Here is a 20,207-nt window from a genome sequence, read left to right as displayed (position 1 = left end):
TGGCAATGATTCAACCTCTAGCCTGCTGCAACCTCTTGTGCAAGCAGCTCAAGTTCGTCCTGCAACTGTTTGTGCTTTTGACGTTTCCGTCTTCTGAAACGTCCGTAAAGCTTGTTCTTAAGAGATAGGAAAACAGAATTAGGAGGGTACCTGGGCGGGGCACGGTTAGCCTCAAGGATGTTAGGGCAGGTAGCAAACAAAGTAAATAAATACATTGCACAACACGCGAATATCCCAATTATTCAGTCTGATTTCATCCCACGTAGTGAGGTCCATTACTCCCTTCCTGCAGGCCCCTGAGGGCAGGGCGCGCAGATCGAGGGATATAAAAGGCTTCCTGGAATGCACAGGGTTTTCATTCCCCGACAAGCTCCTCCGAGCGAAACATGATGCATCTGCCGTGGGCCGCCTCTGTGAAGCATTGCCTCCTGTGCATGGTCCTTGCGCACTCCTGCACTGCCCGGTAAGCTCGCTCCTGCCTGCTCTGGTGTCTTCCTGTTCGCACCACGTACCTTTAACCCCCGCTTGCCATATTTACGCCGTAGGACCACACACATACATGAATGGGTTAATTTATTAACATTCAAACGGGGGTATTATTGCCATTTTACAGCTTTATTTAAAGTAAACGGTTTAGCAATAATAATCTTCTCGTCGTCAGAAAGAAGAGAGCGCAGCAGCTAACAGAAAGCGCATTCTTCTGTCTAGCCCCCTGCAGTAGTAGCCTTCTTCCAGTCTCAGTACTTGGGGCGCATGCTGTTTAAAAACATTTTTGCGATTCTCATGTATTATGTAAAGCTCTTCAATGTGTCATGTTTTTTAGGTCCGGCGTTAGCCACGAACGTTTGATTTTACTAAAATGATATGCCATATTATACTTTTACGGGGTTTCAACCGGCCTTCCTCATCCATTTGTCTGTTATTGTGCCGTTCAAACCCTACTCCCCACTGTAGTATCTAGCATGGGGCAGTGGGTCAACCCACTTCAGCCAATCTAACTTAGAGCACGTCCTCACTCGAAGCAGTTTTCTTAAGTGCTAAGGTCTACTATAGAAATGTGTGCTGTTTAAAACTAAAAATTATACTTTGGCTATCAGCCAGTTTTCTTAGATTGATGAGAGGTTTGCAGCTTCCACATTCAGAAAGTATTGCAAAAACCAAGACAAAAGAGAACACGCATTGACAAAGTCAAGAGGTTGGTGGTCAACGCCAGGTCTATTGCCCTTGTCAGTGCTTGTTAACTATGGGTTCTGGCAGTTGTAGTCCTGATCTGATGGGGCAAACCAGGGCATGGTCAAGCTGGCGGACGCTCTTCATGGCCTGCATCATTCTGTTCAAGGGTTTGAGGTGGACAGTACTGACGCAGACCCAGTGATCCTGAATCCCCGCAGGATAGGAGAAGGTTTCTGTCTTGGCTTTTTGTGCTGGGCACCATGGCAGCCTTGTGGCCGTAGATGTATGTGGTGACTCACAGTGGTGAGCTGAGTGGAGACCTAGAGGTGGAGCTGCGCTAGGCCTAGCGGCCCTGAGCAGCGGGGACTGTGGTGGCAGGGCATGCCCAAGGAGTAGATGGCCCCGAGAGGCACCCTGACCCTAGCCATTCAAAGATATGGCTATCCGGGGCTCATGTAGGAAGGCCTCCTCTGACAATCGAGTTGAGGCGGAAGAACTTGAGTTTTCACCTTCACGTGCCAGCTCAGCTCCCCTAGCTGGCTACAGTCCCAGACATGACAGTGAGGGGTTCCTGAAATGATGGTCAGAATGAGCGAGAGAGGGGCTAAACCGGTGAGCCACCTAGTCGAACAGAGGAAGGTCTGTCCTCCTTGGTGGTCCCTATTTCGCCTCCCCTCCCCATGGGGCCCCTCATGAAGCAGTGGTGTACGCACCTAGCACTTAATGGCTCCCACAACAGAGTTTGATTATTTGTAAGCACTTAGACTGATTTACAGAGTAAGGGGCGACAGTCCTAAAGGAAATAGGTGTGGAAATTGAAGGAGGTGCATACACTCCCAACTGCTGAGACCTGAGAGAGGCTGCTTTATTAGGAAGCGAGTCTGCCTACAGCCCATTCTGCCCATGGCAAGCAGTATACTTTCCTTTGCTCTCCTTTGCCTTTTGTGGCACCTGTAGTTCCAAAATCATAAGTAGAACCAGTAGCAGACAGCAAATAAAAACGCGGACTATGTTTTGGCATGCATGAAACAATAATTATAGTATTCTGGGCGTGAGATAGTCCATATGGCCTGGTACTGCCTAAGTCCCTTCTTGTACTATAAACCCCCGATATACCTCGGTTGAGAAGGTCATCCCTCCCACTTGCAAGCATTTCAAACCACACAAATTTTTGGGATTAAGGGGAGTGACCCCCTGGCCGTATTTATTACATACAAAACAATTATTAATTTACATTGTTACATTTTACGAAGAAGGTCTAGATACATGGATAGATACATAATATCATTTGGCTAACCTTAACATGTTCTAATACAAACTCAGTTCCTAACGTAATCTAACAATACATATACATTACTTTCTGCATGTCCCCTCTAGAGCCTACGGCAAGGTCAATGACGGGCAGCCCCAGAGCTTGCTAAGGGTACTACTCCACCGGAGGAGGCTTGGGTAGGGGGTACAGCTTATCGGACAGATACTTTCCCCCGGGCCCCCCCTACGCCCAGCGCCTTAACCTCCCTAACGGGGGCGGCAGTTCTATGTACTTGCGCCCTGATGTGCATGCGCGTGCGAGGGTGGCCACAGGCCTACTGGAAAGAGTGACTCTCCTGGCCCCCGCACACTGACAGCCTACTGACCGGCTGTCACTGCCCCTGGATTTACATGATGCTGGCCACTCAGGGCAGAATACTAGGCTTACCAATCATGACCTTACCGCCTGACCAAGGACACACAAAATACGACATTTATTGCAAACGAAGTAGTAACTAATATGCCATGTTACTGTAAACAGTTTTTAGACATTAATTATGTAAAACATGACATTGGACTGAACTCCACAGTATACAAAATTTATGTAGACATACCTGCAAAATAAAACCCATCAAAATAATAACTAATATCTTTACACCACACATTGGTGCAGTTCACAACACAAAATCTCCTCCTGCTTCCACGCACAGAATGATTCCACAGTCACACGCACATACATACATCATACGCTGGTGGGGCCCATAACACCAACATTCATTCTCATCAATCTATCCGTGCCTAGAGGAGAGATCTTCAATTTATTTCTGAACTACAGTTCTATTTTCTTTGGATGGAGGAAACCACATCTATTTAATTTAACCCTAAAAATTCCTCCATCCGGAGGACGATCGGATCATTTAGTTGAACTAGAGATTTGATGACAAACACTTCAATTCTTATACTAAAAAATAAACATTTTCAAGAAATAACCACCCGACACAGTTCTTCAAACAATAATTTTTCTTTATCTAATTAAATTGCAGGTTAAAATCCTAACAAATGCAATAGTATCTTGTGTCATAATTACCTATTCTGGCTAATTGTCGTTCTCTAAGTCAGAATCGGGTCCTCAGAAATTCATCAAAGAGTCTACAGTCCCGTCCTCTGCTGTCAGCGTAGTGAATAGCATCGATCAGGGTGCGTCTCAAGCTCGTTGGGTGGTAACCTAACCTTCCTCTCTGGACTACTAATATTTATACTAAAATTTACATATAATAGAAACATTTCATATTTTCTAGGCTTTTCATTGGCTGAATTCAGCCCCGTCCCAAGATTTTAAGAAACAAATTAAAAGTTCTCATACGGATGATGTATTAAACTAGGCGTATGGGAAAATCGTTCCCAGGTCAGGAAAGTATCAGTCTATTGTGAAAAGGTGGCTCTTGGTTCCTAGTTTGCAACATTTTCTTCCGTGTTCAGGGACATTGGCATCTCGCCCAGAGTAGTCTTCATGGACCTGGTTCAGGGGTTCAAGGAGAGGTTGCTACGTAGTCAGTGCAGACGCCTTCCTCTGCTGTCAATTGCATGAAGTCATGTACTTTAGTGTGGATTCAGTTGGCGGCCATCTTTTAGCAGGCCGAAATAGTCAACTTAAGGTAAAAGAAACACAAACCGTAATTAATACATGAAAAATGAATAAAACAATGTTATTCCCTCATTAATAACCTTATGTGTATGCATTTATCTAGCCATATGCGACATTAAAAGCCGTTAATGCTGGTTTATTTAAGCGCAAAATACATTAACATTGCTTAAACTAAACATATAAATTTAATATGCGTACAAACTTAGTTCACTTTAATATTTTAGCCATGCAAATGCATTCCCACGTATATTCTCTTGGTTAATAAGGTTGATTAATTCAATTACCACACATTATTATTCATTAGAATTAGTTCCTTAGTCGGTTTAATAAACTTATGAAAATGGATTGAGTATACCAAAATATTTTATTTTACCCGCTCCAGCAATCCCCCCTTTGGTGATTTTATCACCACCAAACCAACCCAAAAATTCCAAATTTGTTTCCCCTTTTGCAGAAATTTGAAATGTCTTTTTGCTTAATTAAATTTATGTTTCTCCTTCATCTTCTCTCTGGGTTCTATCATACATACTCTCCTTCCACTCTTCCATTTCAATTTCATTGAGATCTTTTTCTGGTTTCTTTTCTCTCTTTTTGTAAATTTTTCTTTTAACCTTCTTTTTATTTCTTCTATATCTACAACACATACATCCTAATCTAAGTAATAATAATACGAAAATCACACAAGTTAAAGGAAATAATATTTTCCCTATTATAGTACTACCTAACTTACCTAAGAAAGCTTTTATAGCAGCCTCCACCCTCTTTTGCCAATAGAATATCGAGGGCAAGTCGATTTTGCATAATCATAGCACGCATGGCAACCAATTCAGTGTTTACCAATAGAAATCCTCCAGCGGTGCTTGTTGACAAACGATCCACTATGGTGGACAGTTTCCGAATATTATTTGCATTCAAAGATATTCCCACTGCTGGTATCAAGGCTCCAAAAATATCACCTACAATTTCTAACCAGGTTTCTCTTCTGCTACGCATTAGTAGGTTATTTGGTCCACTATTTTCTACTCTATCCATGTGAAAGATCTTTGGAAAGACCAGGCCTACATAACATGTGCCATACCAATGTTCAGGCAGCCTGTAATAAGGCTTGTTCTCACAAATATAATACAATCCAGGAAAAACTGGGTCTTCTCCTCCTCTAAATCCCCATCCGGATGCAATAAAGTATGTATCATGACACTCACTTGTCCCTATGTATATGTAATCATATTGGGATCTTTCTCTCATGATGCATAATTTGCCTTTCTGTGGTGAATCTATAGCTATTGTCGGTCTAACATCACCTTGCGTTTCCTTGTTCCCATTATTGCCCAAATGTTTTCCCCTCCTTTATGTCCTTCTGCATTCTTGTGTATTTTCAATCTTCTCTCCTCAACCATATCCAAGAATGTTTTCTCTTCTGGTTTCAAACTACAAGTTAAATTGTTCTTAAAAATATACTCTAGAGTTAGTCCTTTAGTTTCTATAAAAAATTTCTCCTAATGTATTAGCTTCTTTAGCTGTATTTAATTCTTTGTTCATGGGCAATCATCCAAGAATATTATCTATGTTAGACAAATTATATTCTAATTTTCCTACCTGATAAAATATACTAGTTAAGACGCTACATGTTATTCCATAAGTTGCTGGGAGGGGATGATAAGTCACCCCTTCTGAAACAGATGCAGGTAATTGCATGCAGACGTAGCAATCCCTTACTTCCATTGTTTTAACATATTCATACAACAATTTTGAAAACACATTACTAGAGAAATCATTTATTGACCTATCTTGATGCACATGCTCTGTGCTTGTTCTGACCGGTATTACTTTTTGTGAATTTTTCACTATATTAGTCATATTCTCAGTATGTCCTGCTAATGTATCTAAAGTTACTTTGAAAGAGATCAAACTCCTTTTCATAGTCTGGCATACCCAGGGCAGGGGCTTCACAAAGTCTGTTTTTCAGCTGTTTGAATGCCGCCAATTCTTCTTTGTTCAGTTCAAGGGGATCTTTCACCTCACTTTTTGTCAATTTCACCAATGGTTTGGAAATCAGGGAGAAATTGCTTATCCACTGACCACAGTAACCAACCATTCCTAGGAACATTCTTACTTCTCTTTGGGTCATTGGAGCTCTTATTCCTCTAATGATTCGGATTCTGTCTATGGTTACTTTTCTCAGGCCTTTCTCAATATTATGTTTCTCAATATTATGACCCAAGTATGTCACTTCCTTCTTACAGTACTGCAATTTTGTTGGAGATACCTTAAGTCCTCCATCTGCCAAATGATTTAGCAAAGCTATGGTGTCCGTTTCACAAGCCTCACGTGTCTTTGACGCCACTAGTAGGTCGTCAATATACTGAACTAAAACTGAATTCTCAGGCATGGTAAGACTTTCCAGAGATTTCTTTAACAGCTGATTGAAAATGGAAGGGCTCTCTGTGTACCCCTGTGGGATTCGGCACCATGCCAAAATACGGTTTCCGAACCGAAATGCAAAAAGTGGCTGGCTGTCATGATGCAATGGTATGGAAAAGAAAGCATGACACAAATCAATTACTGTGTACCATTCTGCATCATGTGGGATCTGATATAAAATCACTGAGGGATTTGGAACAATTGGACAACAGGAAACAACAATCTTGTTAACTTTTCTCAAATCTTGCATAATCCTGAATTTCCCACTTGGCTTTTTCAGTCACATGATGTGCGAATTGCATGGACTGCTCATTATTTCCCTCAGCACTCCTTGCTGAATCATCTTCTCAATCAAAGGGGTTACCCCGGCTATTATTTCTGGGGTTAGTGTGTATTGTGGAATATTGGGGTAAACAGCTCCCTCTTTTACAGCGATTCTCACTGGGTCTACATTTCTCATCAGGCCTACATCTTCCCCAGTGAAATCCCAGACCGCTGCTTTCACTGTCTGTTTCAATTCCGGGGGCAATTCATCTGGATTGAATACTGCATATGTTCCAGCAACCTCACACTCTCGGTTAGCTATGGTCATTTTATACAGGACATCCTCGTCTGGTGTTTCAAAAGCTATTCCATCTGGTGTACAGAATATGGTGCAATTCATCTTGCACAACAAATCCCTCCCTAATAGATTCACAGGACTGGTGTCACACACCACGAATCTATGCATGTCTGAAAGTTTCCCTATTCTGACCTTTACAGGATCAGTAAGGTATGTTTTAATCTGGGTGTTTGACACACCGACTACTTGGATTGTTTCATCCGAAAGAGGAAGATTTTTTTCATCTGCCGATCTGACAGTGGATCGTGTAGCTCCAGTGTCTACTAAGAAAGTAATGTTTTCATCATTAACTTTCCCATCTACAAATGGTCCTGTCTGATCTATTTCTAGAGATGCGCCAAGTACGCACTCTGCTTCCTCTTTTCGGCACCGTCAATAGATTTCTTCTGGCTCACTTTCGTCATTGTGCATCCAATATTGTGACACAGCGGTTTGTTTACCTGTTCTTCATTGTAGAATCCTGTTTCCTTGCTATACCTCTGTGTACTTCGGCTCTGTGGTAAGGGCGGTTTTGGCACCTGATTCTGTAGACCGACAGCCTTCTGCTGTTGCGGCGATGGGCCACTACCCTCACACTGCACCTGTGGATTTAATGACGGATTTTCATCATTAGCAAGAGGTGGATTTTTACACTCGGATTTCCAATGCCCTAATCTGCCACAGTTGTGACAGGGAAACTTCTTCTTGGCTTCCTCAATGTTACCCTTTCCCTTTCCTGGACCAAACTTTGATTTTATGCCTGGATTATTGGCTTGTTCTATTAGCTGAGCTTCCTGTCTCTCTGCAACTTTTACTTGAGCCCATATTGCCTTCTCTTTTAATTTCTGCTGTTTTGCCTCAATTTCATCACTAAAGTATTTAGCATGTCTTAGGATCTCATCTATTTTCTTGCTCTGCCAGTCCATGGTGTGCTGCTTGATCATGTCCCCAATCTCAGGACGCAGACCATACACAAATCGGTACACAAAATGGCTCAGGTCCTTTTCTCCCAGACTGTCATCCCCACTAAACTGTTTGAACGCCAGAATTAGCCTCTCATAGTATGCGTGGACTGACTCTTTCGCTTCCTGATGTGTTTGATCTATTTTAACCCAATCTGTTTCTTTTGGGGGCACTTTATTCTTCAAAAAGGCCATGACCTGTTCATACTTCTTCATGACCTCCGGGTCTGGAGCTCCTGTTTTGGGATCTCTCGGGTATTCTTTAGTGGGCCAGTCTATGACTATCTTACATTCTGCCCACAAGTCTGCTGGCACTATTATATCGAACAGACTATTTAAATCAATCCACAGCACTTTGGATAATTTCACAAATCTGTCTACCTGTCTGTACCACTCGACCGGCTTTTCCCGTAATCTAGGGAAGTCATTTGTAAATGAAAAAATGTCCTGTCTGGTCCATGGGACATGCACATATCCTCCTCCTGGAATCTCTCTCATAGGTAACTCCATTACCACTTTTTCCTTTTCTCTTACGGGAAACGCTGGGAATGTTCTGTCTGATATGTCATCTCGTTTCCTATACCATCTGCTCTTCCATTTGTCCACATCTCCCCATTTCCTTAATACTGTGATTATGTCCCTAATCTGCCCTATTCTTCCTGCAGCATTCAGATTCTCAATGTCTTTTTCTGTGAAATCCACTCTGTATGGTTTCTGTAAAGCTTTTACCTTATCCATGTCAATCCCCATTTCACTGGCTATCTCTGCTAGTCTGTCATGTACATTTTTTGCTCTCCAAGTGATGCTTTTACAGAGGAACAGTAGTTCCTCATCTTGGTAATTTTTCAGCTTTTCTGTGGGAATTGTCCCTACTACCAATTCTTCTAACACAATCCTCAACTTTGCAACATCAATAGTATGTGATTCTTTTTCTTTATCCTGCAATCCTTTTAGCCAGTCATTCAAATCTTCAGTAGTTATGCTTACTGACTTTTCTGCATTTCCTGGTTCTGTCAGTCTCTGTGGTTCTAACATTGATCCCTCTACCCTTCGGTTTCTCTCAGCAGTATCAGAACAGTAAAATGGATTCTTTGACACAGGTAGTTCACTTTTACCCATAGTATGTCCCCAGGAACTTTCTTTCGTTTTCATCAGGGGCTGTTCTGCCTGTCTTTGGTTCACATACGGAACTGTTAGCCCATGCTCACTGTTTTTCTGCTTCTCAAAAATAGGCATAACAGGACCTATGGTCACAGGGACTGTAACTGCTTCTAGATTTTTCGTTCGTTCCCTTATTTTCTCAGTCAATTCTAAGGTGGTTTCCGCTAGTTCTCTAGAATTTTCGTTCTCAAACCTAGTTCCCTTCTCTTTAAGTGAATTTCTTCTTTTTACTTCTGGGGTCATAACTTCTGTTTTAATGATTCTCAGAGTCTCCCTTACTGGGGTTCCTGTGGTTGGCGTTTCTGGTTCTTGTCTGTACGGAGGCGGGCTCTTGTAAAACATATCATCTAGAACATCATCATCAGTGTCACTAACCCCATACCTCCGGGTTTCTACATGATTTCTCTTTTCTAGGCATTTTCTTCCTCCACTTTCTCCTTCCGTTCTAAGAGGAAATAATCCTTCTGTCATACTGGCATCTCGCCACCTCCTCATTCTATCGCTATGAGTTTCTCGATCATTTGGCCGTCCAAACATGTACCTGTACCAATTGCCATTTCTCTGTTTTTCTCGCTCATGCATCTCATCTTCCCACTCTGTCAATGCCTCAAACTGTGTAGGCCTGGGTCGCGGATCTAAACTCATCGTCCTCTCCCGTAGGTTCCTTAATATGGCCAAATTAAAAGACCCATCCTCTGGAAACGCTAGAACTCTGTCTTCCTTTGTATACTTTGCCCAATTGTCTAACCAAATACAGGTATGGTACCCATATTTCGCAACCATAAAGGATGCGGGGGTCTTTGCCGGAGGGAGTAACTGTCCTTCCCTAGTCACAATTTTCTTGTCTTTTACAAATAAATTTTTCAATTTACTGAACACAGACTTTTTCTTTCTCTCGGGTGAATGATAATACATTTTCCTGTCTTTTTGTGAACTCTTTAGTCTTTTCCCACCACTGTTCGATCTCTAATCCAATAGTAGCGCGACTCTTACTCACGCACCAATCCTGGCGCGTCTACGTCACTGTCACAACTTCCAATCCTTACGCGTCTCACACTAACGCACCAATCCTGGGGCGTCTATGTCGTTGTCACAACTTTCAATCCCTGCGCGACGAACACTAGCGCACCAATCCTGGAGCATCTACGTCACTGACTAGCTGTCCAACCCCAGTGCGGTCCTTCTGATATCTACAGTCGCTGCGGCGGCTTCTACTCCTGACTCCTGTCCTCAGTCTACCCCTCCTTTACAAAGCTACTCGGTAGACTTTGTTTCAAATTTACAATACTGGTTAGTTACAATGTACAAACATCTCCATTGTCTGCTCCGCTAACCCAGAATAGCAAAAGACCTTTCCCACGAGAATTCTGCTTCCCGAGAGCAGCACTTACCTCTGCCCTACTACAGAATTATTACGTCTGTTGGCAAAGTAGCGCATCCCTCTACTTCACCCTTCTATCAAGCATCAATTAACTGTTTTCCCTGGTATTAAAACACATAGTTGGAAACGCAATGCTCCTGAGAAATAAAACCAGAGTTCCGCAATTAACCTGAATGCTATTTCATTCACGCACTTTCACACAAGAAGTACCGTTCATTCACACAGAATCCTGCTTTCCCGAGAACAGTGAACAGTCTGTCCTACTACAGAATTATAACATACGTTAACAAAGCAGCGCTTACCTCTACTTTGTCCTTCTAACAAGCTCAGAGAACACCTGCTACCTTTTCAGTAAAAAGCGTTATCGGCATACCTATTGGTTTCCTGGTACTTTAGACCGAAATTTCACAAATAACTCTTTGCTATCATATACACTTCTCTCACCCAGAAATTGTCTCTAATGGCGACACACAGCGATGTCACCGAATCGAACCCAGACAATGCGACCGCAACTCCAATTTTTTACGCGTTTCCCCGTGTACCTACGGGCAACCACAATCCCGTCTTTCCCGAGAACAGCGCTTACCTCTGTCCTACTACGGAATTGTCACCGACTTCTGACATCCCAGAAGCTGTACAGACTACATAGAACTCAATACGACTTCAACATATAGTGTTAATACATATATCAATATCAATCAATAATCAATAAGCTATATATACATGCCAAATCATCAAACTAAAACAATAAAATCCATCTCTAGCTACCCAGAATACTGGTAGCTATATATATATATATACACAACTCATCAAACCTAGACGATAAAAACAATCATCTTGCTACCAAGAATACTGGTGCAGTTCAGAACACAAAATCTCCTCCTGCTTCCACGGACGGAATGATTCCACAGTCACATGCACATACATACATCATACGCTGGTGGGGCCCATAACACCAACATTCATTCTCATCAATCTATCCGTGCCTACAGAGGAGAGATCTTCAATTTATTTCTGAACTACAGTTCTATTTTCTTTGGATGGTGGAAACCACATCTATTTAATTTAACCCTAAAAATTCCTCCATCCGGAGGACGATCGGATCATTAAGTTGAACTAGAGATTTGATGACAAACACTTCAATTCTTATACTAAAAAATAAACATTTTCAAGAAATAACCGCCCGACACAGTTCTTCAAACAATAATAATTGCAGGTTCAAATCCTAACAAATGCAATAGTATATTGTGTCATAATTACCTATTCTGGCTAATTGTCGTTCTCTAAGTCAGAATCGGGTCCTCAGAAATTCATCAAAGAGTCTACAGTCCCGTCCTCTGCTGTCAGCGTAGTGAATAGCATCGATCAGGGTGCGTCTCAAGCTCGTTGGGTGGTAACCTAACCTTCCTCTCTGGACTACTAATATTTATACTAAAATTTACATATAATAGAAACATTTCCTATTTTCTAGGCTTTTCATTGGCTGAATTCAGCCCTGTCCCAAGATTTTAAGAAACAAATTAAAAGTTCTCATACGGATGATGTATTAAACTAGGCGTATGGGAAAATCGTTCCCAGGTCAGGAAAGTATCAGTCTATTGTGAAAAGGTGGCTCTTGGTTCCTAGTTTGCAACATTTTCTTCCGTGTTCAGGGACATTGGCATCTCGCCCAGAGTAGTCTTCATGGACCTGGTTCAGGGGTTCAAGGAGAGGTTGCTACGTAGTCAGTGCAGACGCCTTCCTCTGCTGTCAATTGCATGAAGTCATGTACTTTAGTGTGGATTCAGTTGGCGGCCATCTTTTAGCAGGCCGAAATAGTCAACTTAAGGTAAAAGAAACACAAACCGTAATTAATACATAAAAAATGAATAAAACAATGTTATTCCCTCATTAATACCCTTATGTGTATGCATTTATCTAGCCATATGCGACATTAAAAGCCGTTAATGCTGGTTTATTTAAGCGCAAAATACATTAACATTGCTTAAACTAAACATATAAATTTAATATGCGTACAAACTTAGTTCACTTTATTATTTTAGCCATGCAAATGCATTCCCACGTATATTCTCTTGGTTAATAAGGTTGATTAATTCAATTACCACACATTATTATTCATTAGAATTAGTTCCTTAGTCGGTTTAATAAACTTATGAAAATGGATTGGGTATACCAAAATATTTTATTTTACCTGCTCCAGCAATCCCCCCTTTGGTAGACATACCTGCAAAATAAAACACATCAAAATAATACCTAATATCTTTACACCACACATTACCTCTATTTTGTATTAAACACCCACCCCCTACCACACCTTCAAACGCTACCTGCCCTTGGGGATGGTGGGTGGGAAAACAAATCAAGGGGCCGCTGGTGGCCCGGGTATCCCTTGATGCAACGGGAAAAACATGAGACTGCTCTTGCTCCCGCTGCCCCTTTTTAACCCCTTCAGCGCGGCGCGGATTACAGCGCTGTGCTGAAGGTTCTATTGCGCGGGCCATGACGGAGCGGTTCCGTCATACGCACAACGCAACCGATGCGCATGACGGAATTGCTCCGTCATGCGCATCGAAGGGGTTAAAGGTTGTCAGGGGCAGGCCGGTCTAAACCTGCCTGCCCCCCGACGTTGGCCGAATGCGAGAACCGGAAACACCTGAAGTGCTTCCGGTTCACGCCCCCGGCCAATTCACCCATTGTATGGTCCAGGGGAGGTGGGGTAGGGCCGCGTCATCAAGTGGGGCGCGACCCATGCCCCCTCCTCTCTCGGGGACTGGCCGGACCACCATAATGGCAGCGCCCGCTAGTCATCGCTCGCCTAGCCCACCACAGTTGCATGCCTTTCGTGCAACTTTCAGCTGCAAGTCAATAAATTACCTTGCAAAAATGAATTTTCTTGGTTATTGTGAACATGCTGCTACCAATAGTGAATCCATTTCTTGTCACAGATGTAATGATATAAATATGGCATATTAAAAACTCAAATTCTAAACACCCCCAACTGTCCTCAGCACAGACTCTGAATACCCATGGTCCGCCCACTAGACCAGATCACATTGTGAATAACTGATTACAGGTGCTGGTCTATAAACCGATGGGCCAGATTGCTTTTTTTAAATACATGCAACCCATATTCAAATAAACAGAACTCTTCATTTTAGATCCTTGTGGTTTTCTGGAGGCTCTGACCTACCCCTGACGTTGAAAGCTTCCGTACATAAGAGGTGGTGTAACAGCCGCTAGCTCTACCTCTGCATCAAAATAACCAGTAAACATGTGCATCAGTTATCATTATTGGCCAAATCGCTTATGATCAGTACTGGGAAGTCATTCTTCCAACAGTAATCCTGCCATCAGGAGTCAATACTCTGCAGTTGTTGGTTGGAATGCTACCCTGAGTGATTGACAGTGGTTAGGATTATTGCAAGCATTCCTCTTTTCACCTGGAGTGTGATTGCTCTAACGTCCTAAGTGGCTAAGACTATGCCCGAACACAAGTCCCATGCTCACTGTGCCACTGGATCCAAGCTACACCCGACTGAAGAGCCCCGATCGGGTATTAAGTTGCTTATGTTGCAGTTCAGGGAGGACCTTGCCTGGCACTTCTGGCTGGACTGTTCCTAATGCTTTAAAAAGCCCTGGGCTTTATTGCATCACTACTATTCTTTCAGGCCCCGCTGACCTCTCTCAACAGAGAGCCAGTAAAATTAAGTAATTGACTTTCCCTGTTCAGTACACGTGAAGTGTCCTGTCATTTGCCAGATCAGGCTACTCACCTCATGATAGACTCTATCAAACCTGTGATCATCCTGAATACTGATCACACAAATTCATGGGTGTAGAAAGTGTGGGGGACGCAGGGGATATATCCACCCCATGTTGTGTAGTGGTGGAGACATGGGGGACAAGGGTGGGCGGACGAAGGGACAAAATAATTTCCCCTCTCTATTCTGTCAGTCGCAGTGCCATTGGCACGTCAAAGCACTACCTACAATGGCCCTGCACTTGACCTGTTGTGCTGCAAACCTCCAGGAAATTTTTCTCACCTTGCCCTTGACGCCACAGTTGCCTGCAGTCTGCACTTCCAGGACAAAGGAAGAGAGGTTGTTTGTTGATTGCTGTCCGCATTCTGCCCCTCCTCATCCCAAGCCCTACCTTATTAGAGGGTTTCGCACTACAATTCAGCAACTCAAAGGCTAATGTTTTGTTAAAATGATTGTGTTTTGTTAGAGCAGTTGAACCTCGCTCCAGAAAATAAGAACAATTAGTATAAGACATAGTCTAGGCACACATCTTGCATTACACAGTGTGTTAGATGGGTTGGTCTGGCCTAGTAGTTCCACAAATAACATTTCAAGTATCACTATTTGTCTTATTTCTTTAATAGTGCTACTCAACCCAATCCAGGGTTTCGGAGCACTTTACATCACACATACACATTTTAAATTGACAATAAATCCTATGTGTGTAAATCAATTTACAGGATGTGTTACATAAGATAGTGAGGGTTACAAGGTGTTGGAGTGACATGTCCTTTCCTTCATAGTTCACTGTACTATATTAAAAGGATTACAATTTATGAACTGCAAGTAACTAAAGGCTCTCTGTCTTAAAAGCAATAACCCACTTACCCATCTACATAAAATAAAAATCCGTCATCTGTGTGTCACAGGATGTGCTTTGCGGGAGACATATTAACCCTATATGCTACTTGGATTCAAAACTGGGATTAGGTAAAACATCTGTCTCTCCAGCAAGTGCATTAACCCCCAGCGTTATCTTACCATTATTATTATTCCCTGAGATTTACTGGGTACATAAAGATCAATGCAGCAGGTGCCTTAACCTCATAAGGTATTTTCAAATGCAGACTTTCAACCAATTAAGCAGAACAGATATATTGCCACGTTTCTCCTTGTTGCCATTTTGTTTCAGGCAGAGTTTTAATAAATAATTGTATAAGTGGAGGCCTAGATCTTGCACCAGGGTTGCATCACCTTTTTGGCACAACTCTGATGCAATATCTAATTTGTTAAATACTGTAATGAGCTCAAATCTACTCATGATAGACCTGCTTTACATATTTGAGGTCTTAGAATCTGATGTCATTGTTTGTGATATCACTTACATTGAGGTCATGGGTTGTGATCAGGGTCGGCTCCTCTGTTATAGCGGAGGAGCGCCACCCCACAGAAATGACCCCAAGGACGAAAAATAAAATGGTAATGAAGGTAATTCATTACCATTTTATTTTTTGTCACACCGTTCCCAACAGAGCATCAGGAGGGGGCGGGGCTGCTGCTGAACGACAGCAGCAGAGAGTGCAGGGCACTTTTAGTTTAAAGTGTTTACTCTGGGAAGACAATCTAACAACGGCATCCAACAACATGTTGAGACAACTAATAGACATTGCCCAGGAAGAATATGATAAACACAAACTAGAAGTGGATACACTGTCCAAAACTATTGAAGAAGCTAATTGGGGTGACATTACAGTCAAAAACTATGCCATCCTGAATAAAGTCCTTGATGATTTCGAGGAAGACATTATCCAAAGGAAGAACCGCAAATTCCGACGAGACATGACAGATTATCAACAAGGTAGAGTCTATACCTTTGCAAAAAAGTATGATAACATTACTCCTCCTACTACCACGACCCATGCAAGCAGCTCCTCCGAAATGATACCATCATCAGATGTAGTGACGGGAATCCTTTCTAGACCCCGATCCTCAAGCCCAACAAGGCTGGTCTACCTGTATTGTACAGGAACCTTTGAAATAATGAAGAAATAATGAAAAATTTGAGATGAAACATACGGGAAATTTTTCTGAGCTATATTCCCAGCCTTGAGAAAGCCCTGGCCAAAATCGTGCCAAAGGGGCGAAACACGTGTTGGCTGTTCATGTTCATTTTTGCCACGAATAAAGAATTCTTTGGATTTACCAAGTGACTGGATATTCCTTATTACAGAGAGAGGGAAACTGACTCACTACAACAAGGATTTATGATTTTTTAAGGCCATAGAGGTCCAGTGCCTTGAGTCTCCTCCCCCGAGAACACAACAAAGATCTCATCCAAATTCAGCAATACTCTCCAGGATCTGGGATCCCTGGGCCTCAGAACTCTAAATTTTAGTTTAAAGTGTGCATGTCTTTTTGGCCGGCCATCTTGAGATGGCCAGCCACACATGCACACTTTAAACTTCTCTAACCCAAAGCAAAAGCCTCCAATACTTGTATGAACACTGAAAGAGGCTGCTCCCACCAATTCTCATGCCGGTGAGAGCAGCACCAGGATTAGCTTGGGAGATTGGAGCCTGCCTGGCTGCCTCGAGGCGAGAAGACCATCTATGAAGACGTCTCACTCGCAGATAAGGGCTTTTCATTGTATTATTCTTTTGTTTTAATGTCTCACCTGCCCTACCACCCTAAAAACATGCCAGCCGCTACTGGTTGTCATGTCACGTGAAATGTGACTTACATTCTGCATAACTTGGTTAATGCCCACTTCTTTATTTAGGAATTGTGCCCAGGTGGGAAAAGTATAATGGAGAACTTGTGTTGGTGGTTTTATAGGCTAGGTATCAAATTTAAATTTTATCCTTGACTTATTAAGAGGCCAGTGTATCTCAACGGGAATTAGAGTAATATGATCGAATTTCAGAGATAAAGACATTTGCCTAGTTTGGCATGTAGGGCAGTTTTAAGTGGCAAGAGGCATGCTTGCGCGACACCCACAAGGACGGCGTGGCCGAAGTCCAATGATGACAGTATTCTTAGTAGAAAAGAGACAAGAATGGCTTAATCTTTTCAGGACCCAGAGGTAATAGTTTGCCACTTTAAAGATTTTGTTTATACGGAGAAGTTAAACATGACGATGAACGATGAAACAGCGGGGGAGATTGATGGGAAGTCAACAAAGTCTATGGGCTTTTGCATTTCATTGTCTGCTAATAAAATCCTAGTTGGCATGCTGATCTATTTACCCCACTTGCATGCCGGGGTTCTGTCTTCCCTAGATGAGTTCCTTTCGAAGTATATGTTGAAATACTTTAAATTCACGGTTCTAGGGGACCTTTATTTACATGTGGATGCATCTTCTGACCCTCATGGTCAACTTCTTTTGGAGAAAATGTCATCTTGGGCTTTGTCACAATTTGTGACTCAGCCCACTCATATTGTGGGTAACACCTTAGACACCATTTTTTCTAACACTCAAGTTTTGGTACTCAACATTAGTCCCCAGACTTGGTCCGACCATGCTCTCATTTACTTCCATTGGTCACTGGAACTCGGCCCTCACGGATGCAGGTTTCACTGTTTTCTACCTCATGATAATTGGGCCATTGTCTCTTCTATGGAGTATAGTTTTGCCTTAAGCAAGAACTCTCCACCTATGGTGGAGGACATGGAGGTCGATGTCAGTCGGTCGACCCCTGGCTTACTGAGGTTTCTAACCACATCATACCTATTAAAGACAGAGATGTTAATTCATCAGGAAAAAACAGTCAACCCCTTGGAGGGGCTTAAAGTGATATTTAAGCACTGTAAGAAAATGGAAAGGGATTGGAGGCTTCATTACCTTTGTAGTGACAAAGTCAGAGACGTTTTAAGGCATGGGCAAAGTGGGCTCTGGCCCCAGGCCCCAGACTTTCAGAGGGGCCCCCTTATGGAGCCAGCTTTGTTCTACAGAGAGTATTACCCTGGTGACTCAGGTAATTTGTATACAAATTCTTTCAAATACTGTTTTACTTTAACTTATTTTTTAATGTGGGTGATGTGAGAGAGTGTATAAGGGACATTTTGAAGAGAAATGCTGTGTTTACCTTTTGTGCAACATCCATAAAAAGGTTATTTTAGCTCAAAACAGGACCTCACATATTCGAAATGGGAGGGCGTCACAGAGATTATTTGCAGTTATATTAGGGAGCTGCTGCTGTGTTTAATATTAAAAACACAAGTCACTATCCCTAAATATTAGATGTAAACACATTTAAAATTTGGACTAGTGTGCTTCTGCGCTGTCAGTGACCTGGCTAAAGAGGTCATGAAAAATCTGAGATTGGATCTTAAATTAAAAGTTGTTCTGAACAGGGGCCCCCAAAATTCGTTTGGACCAGGGCCCCCAAGATCCTTAAGATGTCCCTGGACAAAGTGCTCTACTAGAAAGCTCTAAATATCTACCATTGTGCAATTAGGAAAGTTCAGTCTGACTTTTTTACAGATCAGATTGACATGTCTCAAAACAAGTATGGGAGATATTTAAAATCGTCAAAATGTTTATGCACCTAGAAGCCATGCTTCAGCCTTTAAAACCTTCTCTTAATATATGTACCCAATTGTCCAACTTCTTTGACACTAAAATTCAAACCATTGAGGATGCTTTACATGTCATGGATGCCGCATTAAGGAGGATCAGTGACCACAAGGCACTGCAGGTAGATTAGTGTCTTCTCGTGGCCAATTGCTCAGTGCCTAATTTGTAAAAGAATAAGTGCCAGGACTAACGATTGGCTTAGTGGCCGTGACTGGTGCTATAGAAGTTTAGGTGCCAAATGCCAAGTCTTGAGTCCACCTCATGCCTCTTTAATCCATCAGAAGACGCTCCATTCCTCTTCATCTCACTCTTGCAGGTTCTTTTTAATTCCTGCTTTCTCTTTGTCAATGTTTTCTGCCTTTCATTTCCTCCTTCTCTTCCCCATTTGTTTTCTCACTCTCTTGCTCTGGATCAATGTCTGTTGAGAAAAAATAAGCACTGGTCTCTAAAAAGGAGCACTGGCAGGACCACCTGCAACTACTGGCTCAAATTAAGTCCTAACAAGCACACAGACTAGTATATGTGCCTGTTCCTGTATGGGTTAGCACCAACGAGATCCACACATAGAGGAGTGGGGTACAGAAGTGAAATCTGGGGGATACAAAAAGATCAGGACAGCTATTGGGGAGCCCGTGGAGGTTGTAGTTGCCATTATGAAATGAACATTGTGAATTTTTAACAACTTAACATTGGGATTTTTTTATTGTCTTATAGATACGGAAGATTTTGAATATTGTAAATGCTGGAGACCTTTGTGTATGCGGATAAGGAGAGAGGTGCATTGGTTTGCCTTAACCTGTGTTTGAACCTTTTCCATTGCCCTCAAAGAACCAATTTCCGTCTGCTGCGGCATATCAGGGTGATTTTTAAGGGATTCTAAGAATAACCAGTCTGATAAGGTACAAGATTGCTCAAGACGGGATTCAGTCAACACCTCTTGCCTCCCAAATACCCGACCTGGTACGAACGAAACATGACATGAGTAGGGTGTCCTGCACACAAGATAAATGCTCCATTCTCGATCTGTCTTGATGGCTCTCCGGTAACACTGACACTTTTGAATTTCTTGGTAGTAAGTGTGAGTGTAGTGTGAGTGCAGTGAAGAAATAGGGGATCAGGAAAAGGGCATTAGAAATTCAGCAGCCAATTCCCAAAGATGGCTCTGTGGCAAGCACGTCATGCATGCTGGTGAGTTCCTGCTCACCCTGGGTGGTGGGGTCCAACTAGTGCTTAATTTGTAAAAAAAACAAGTGTCAGGACTCTCCTCCAGGAGGCCACTGCAGCTTGTACCACACG

At 42.4% G+C, this 20,207-nt stretch overlaps 1 protein-coding gene across 1 annotated transcript in view; it reads left to right on the top strand.

The window, feature by feature from the left end:
* The first annotated feature begins 314 nt into the window (after positions 1-314).
* The window catches only part of LOC146817362 (CD109 antigen-like), a 469,596-nt gene continuing 449,703 nt past the window's right edge, over positions 315-20,207 (top strand). The window contains exon 1 of the mRNA XM_085610954.1: positions 315-463. Within this exon, the coding sequence (XP_085467080.1) occupies positions 387-463 (77 nt within the window). The 5' untranslated portion in view covers positions 315-386. The remainder of the gene's footprint in view (positions 464-20,207) is intronic.

This window comes from Triturus cristatus, chromosome 6 (assembly GCF_964204655.1).
Source record: "Triturus cristatus chromosome 6, aTriCri1.1, whole genome shotgun sequence".
Classification (NCBI taxonomy): domain Eukaryota; kingdom Metazoa; phylum Chordata; class Amphibia; order Caudata; family Salamandridae; genus Triturus; species Triturus cristatus.
The sequence above is the reverse complement of the archived record's forward strand: the minus strand, read 5'-3'. Positions and strand labels throughout refer to the sequence as shown.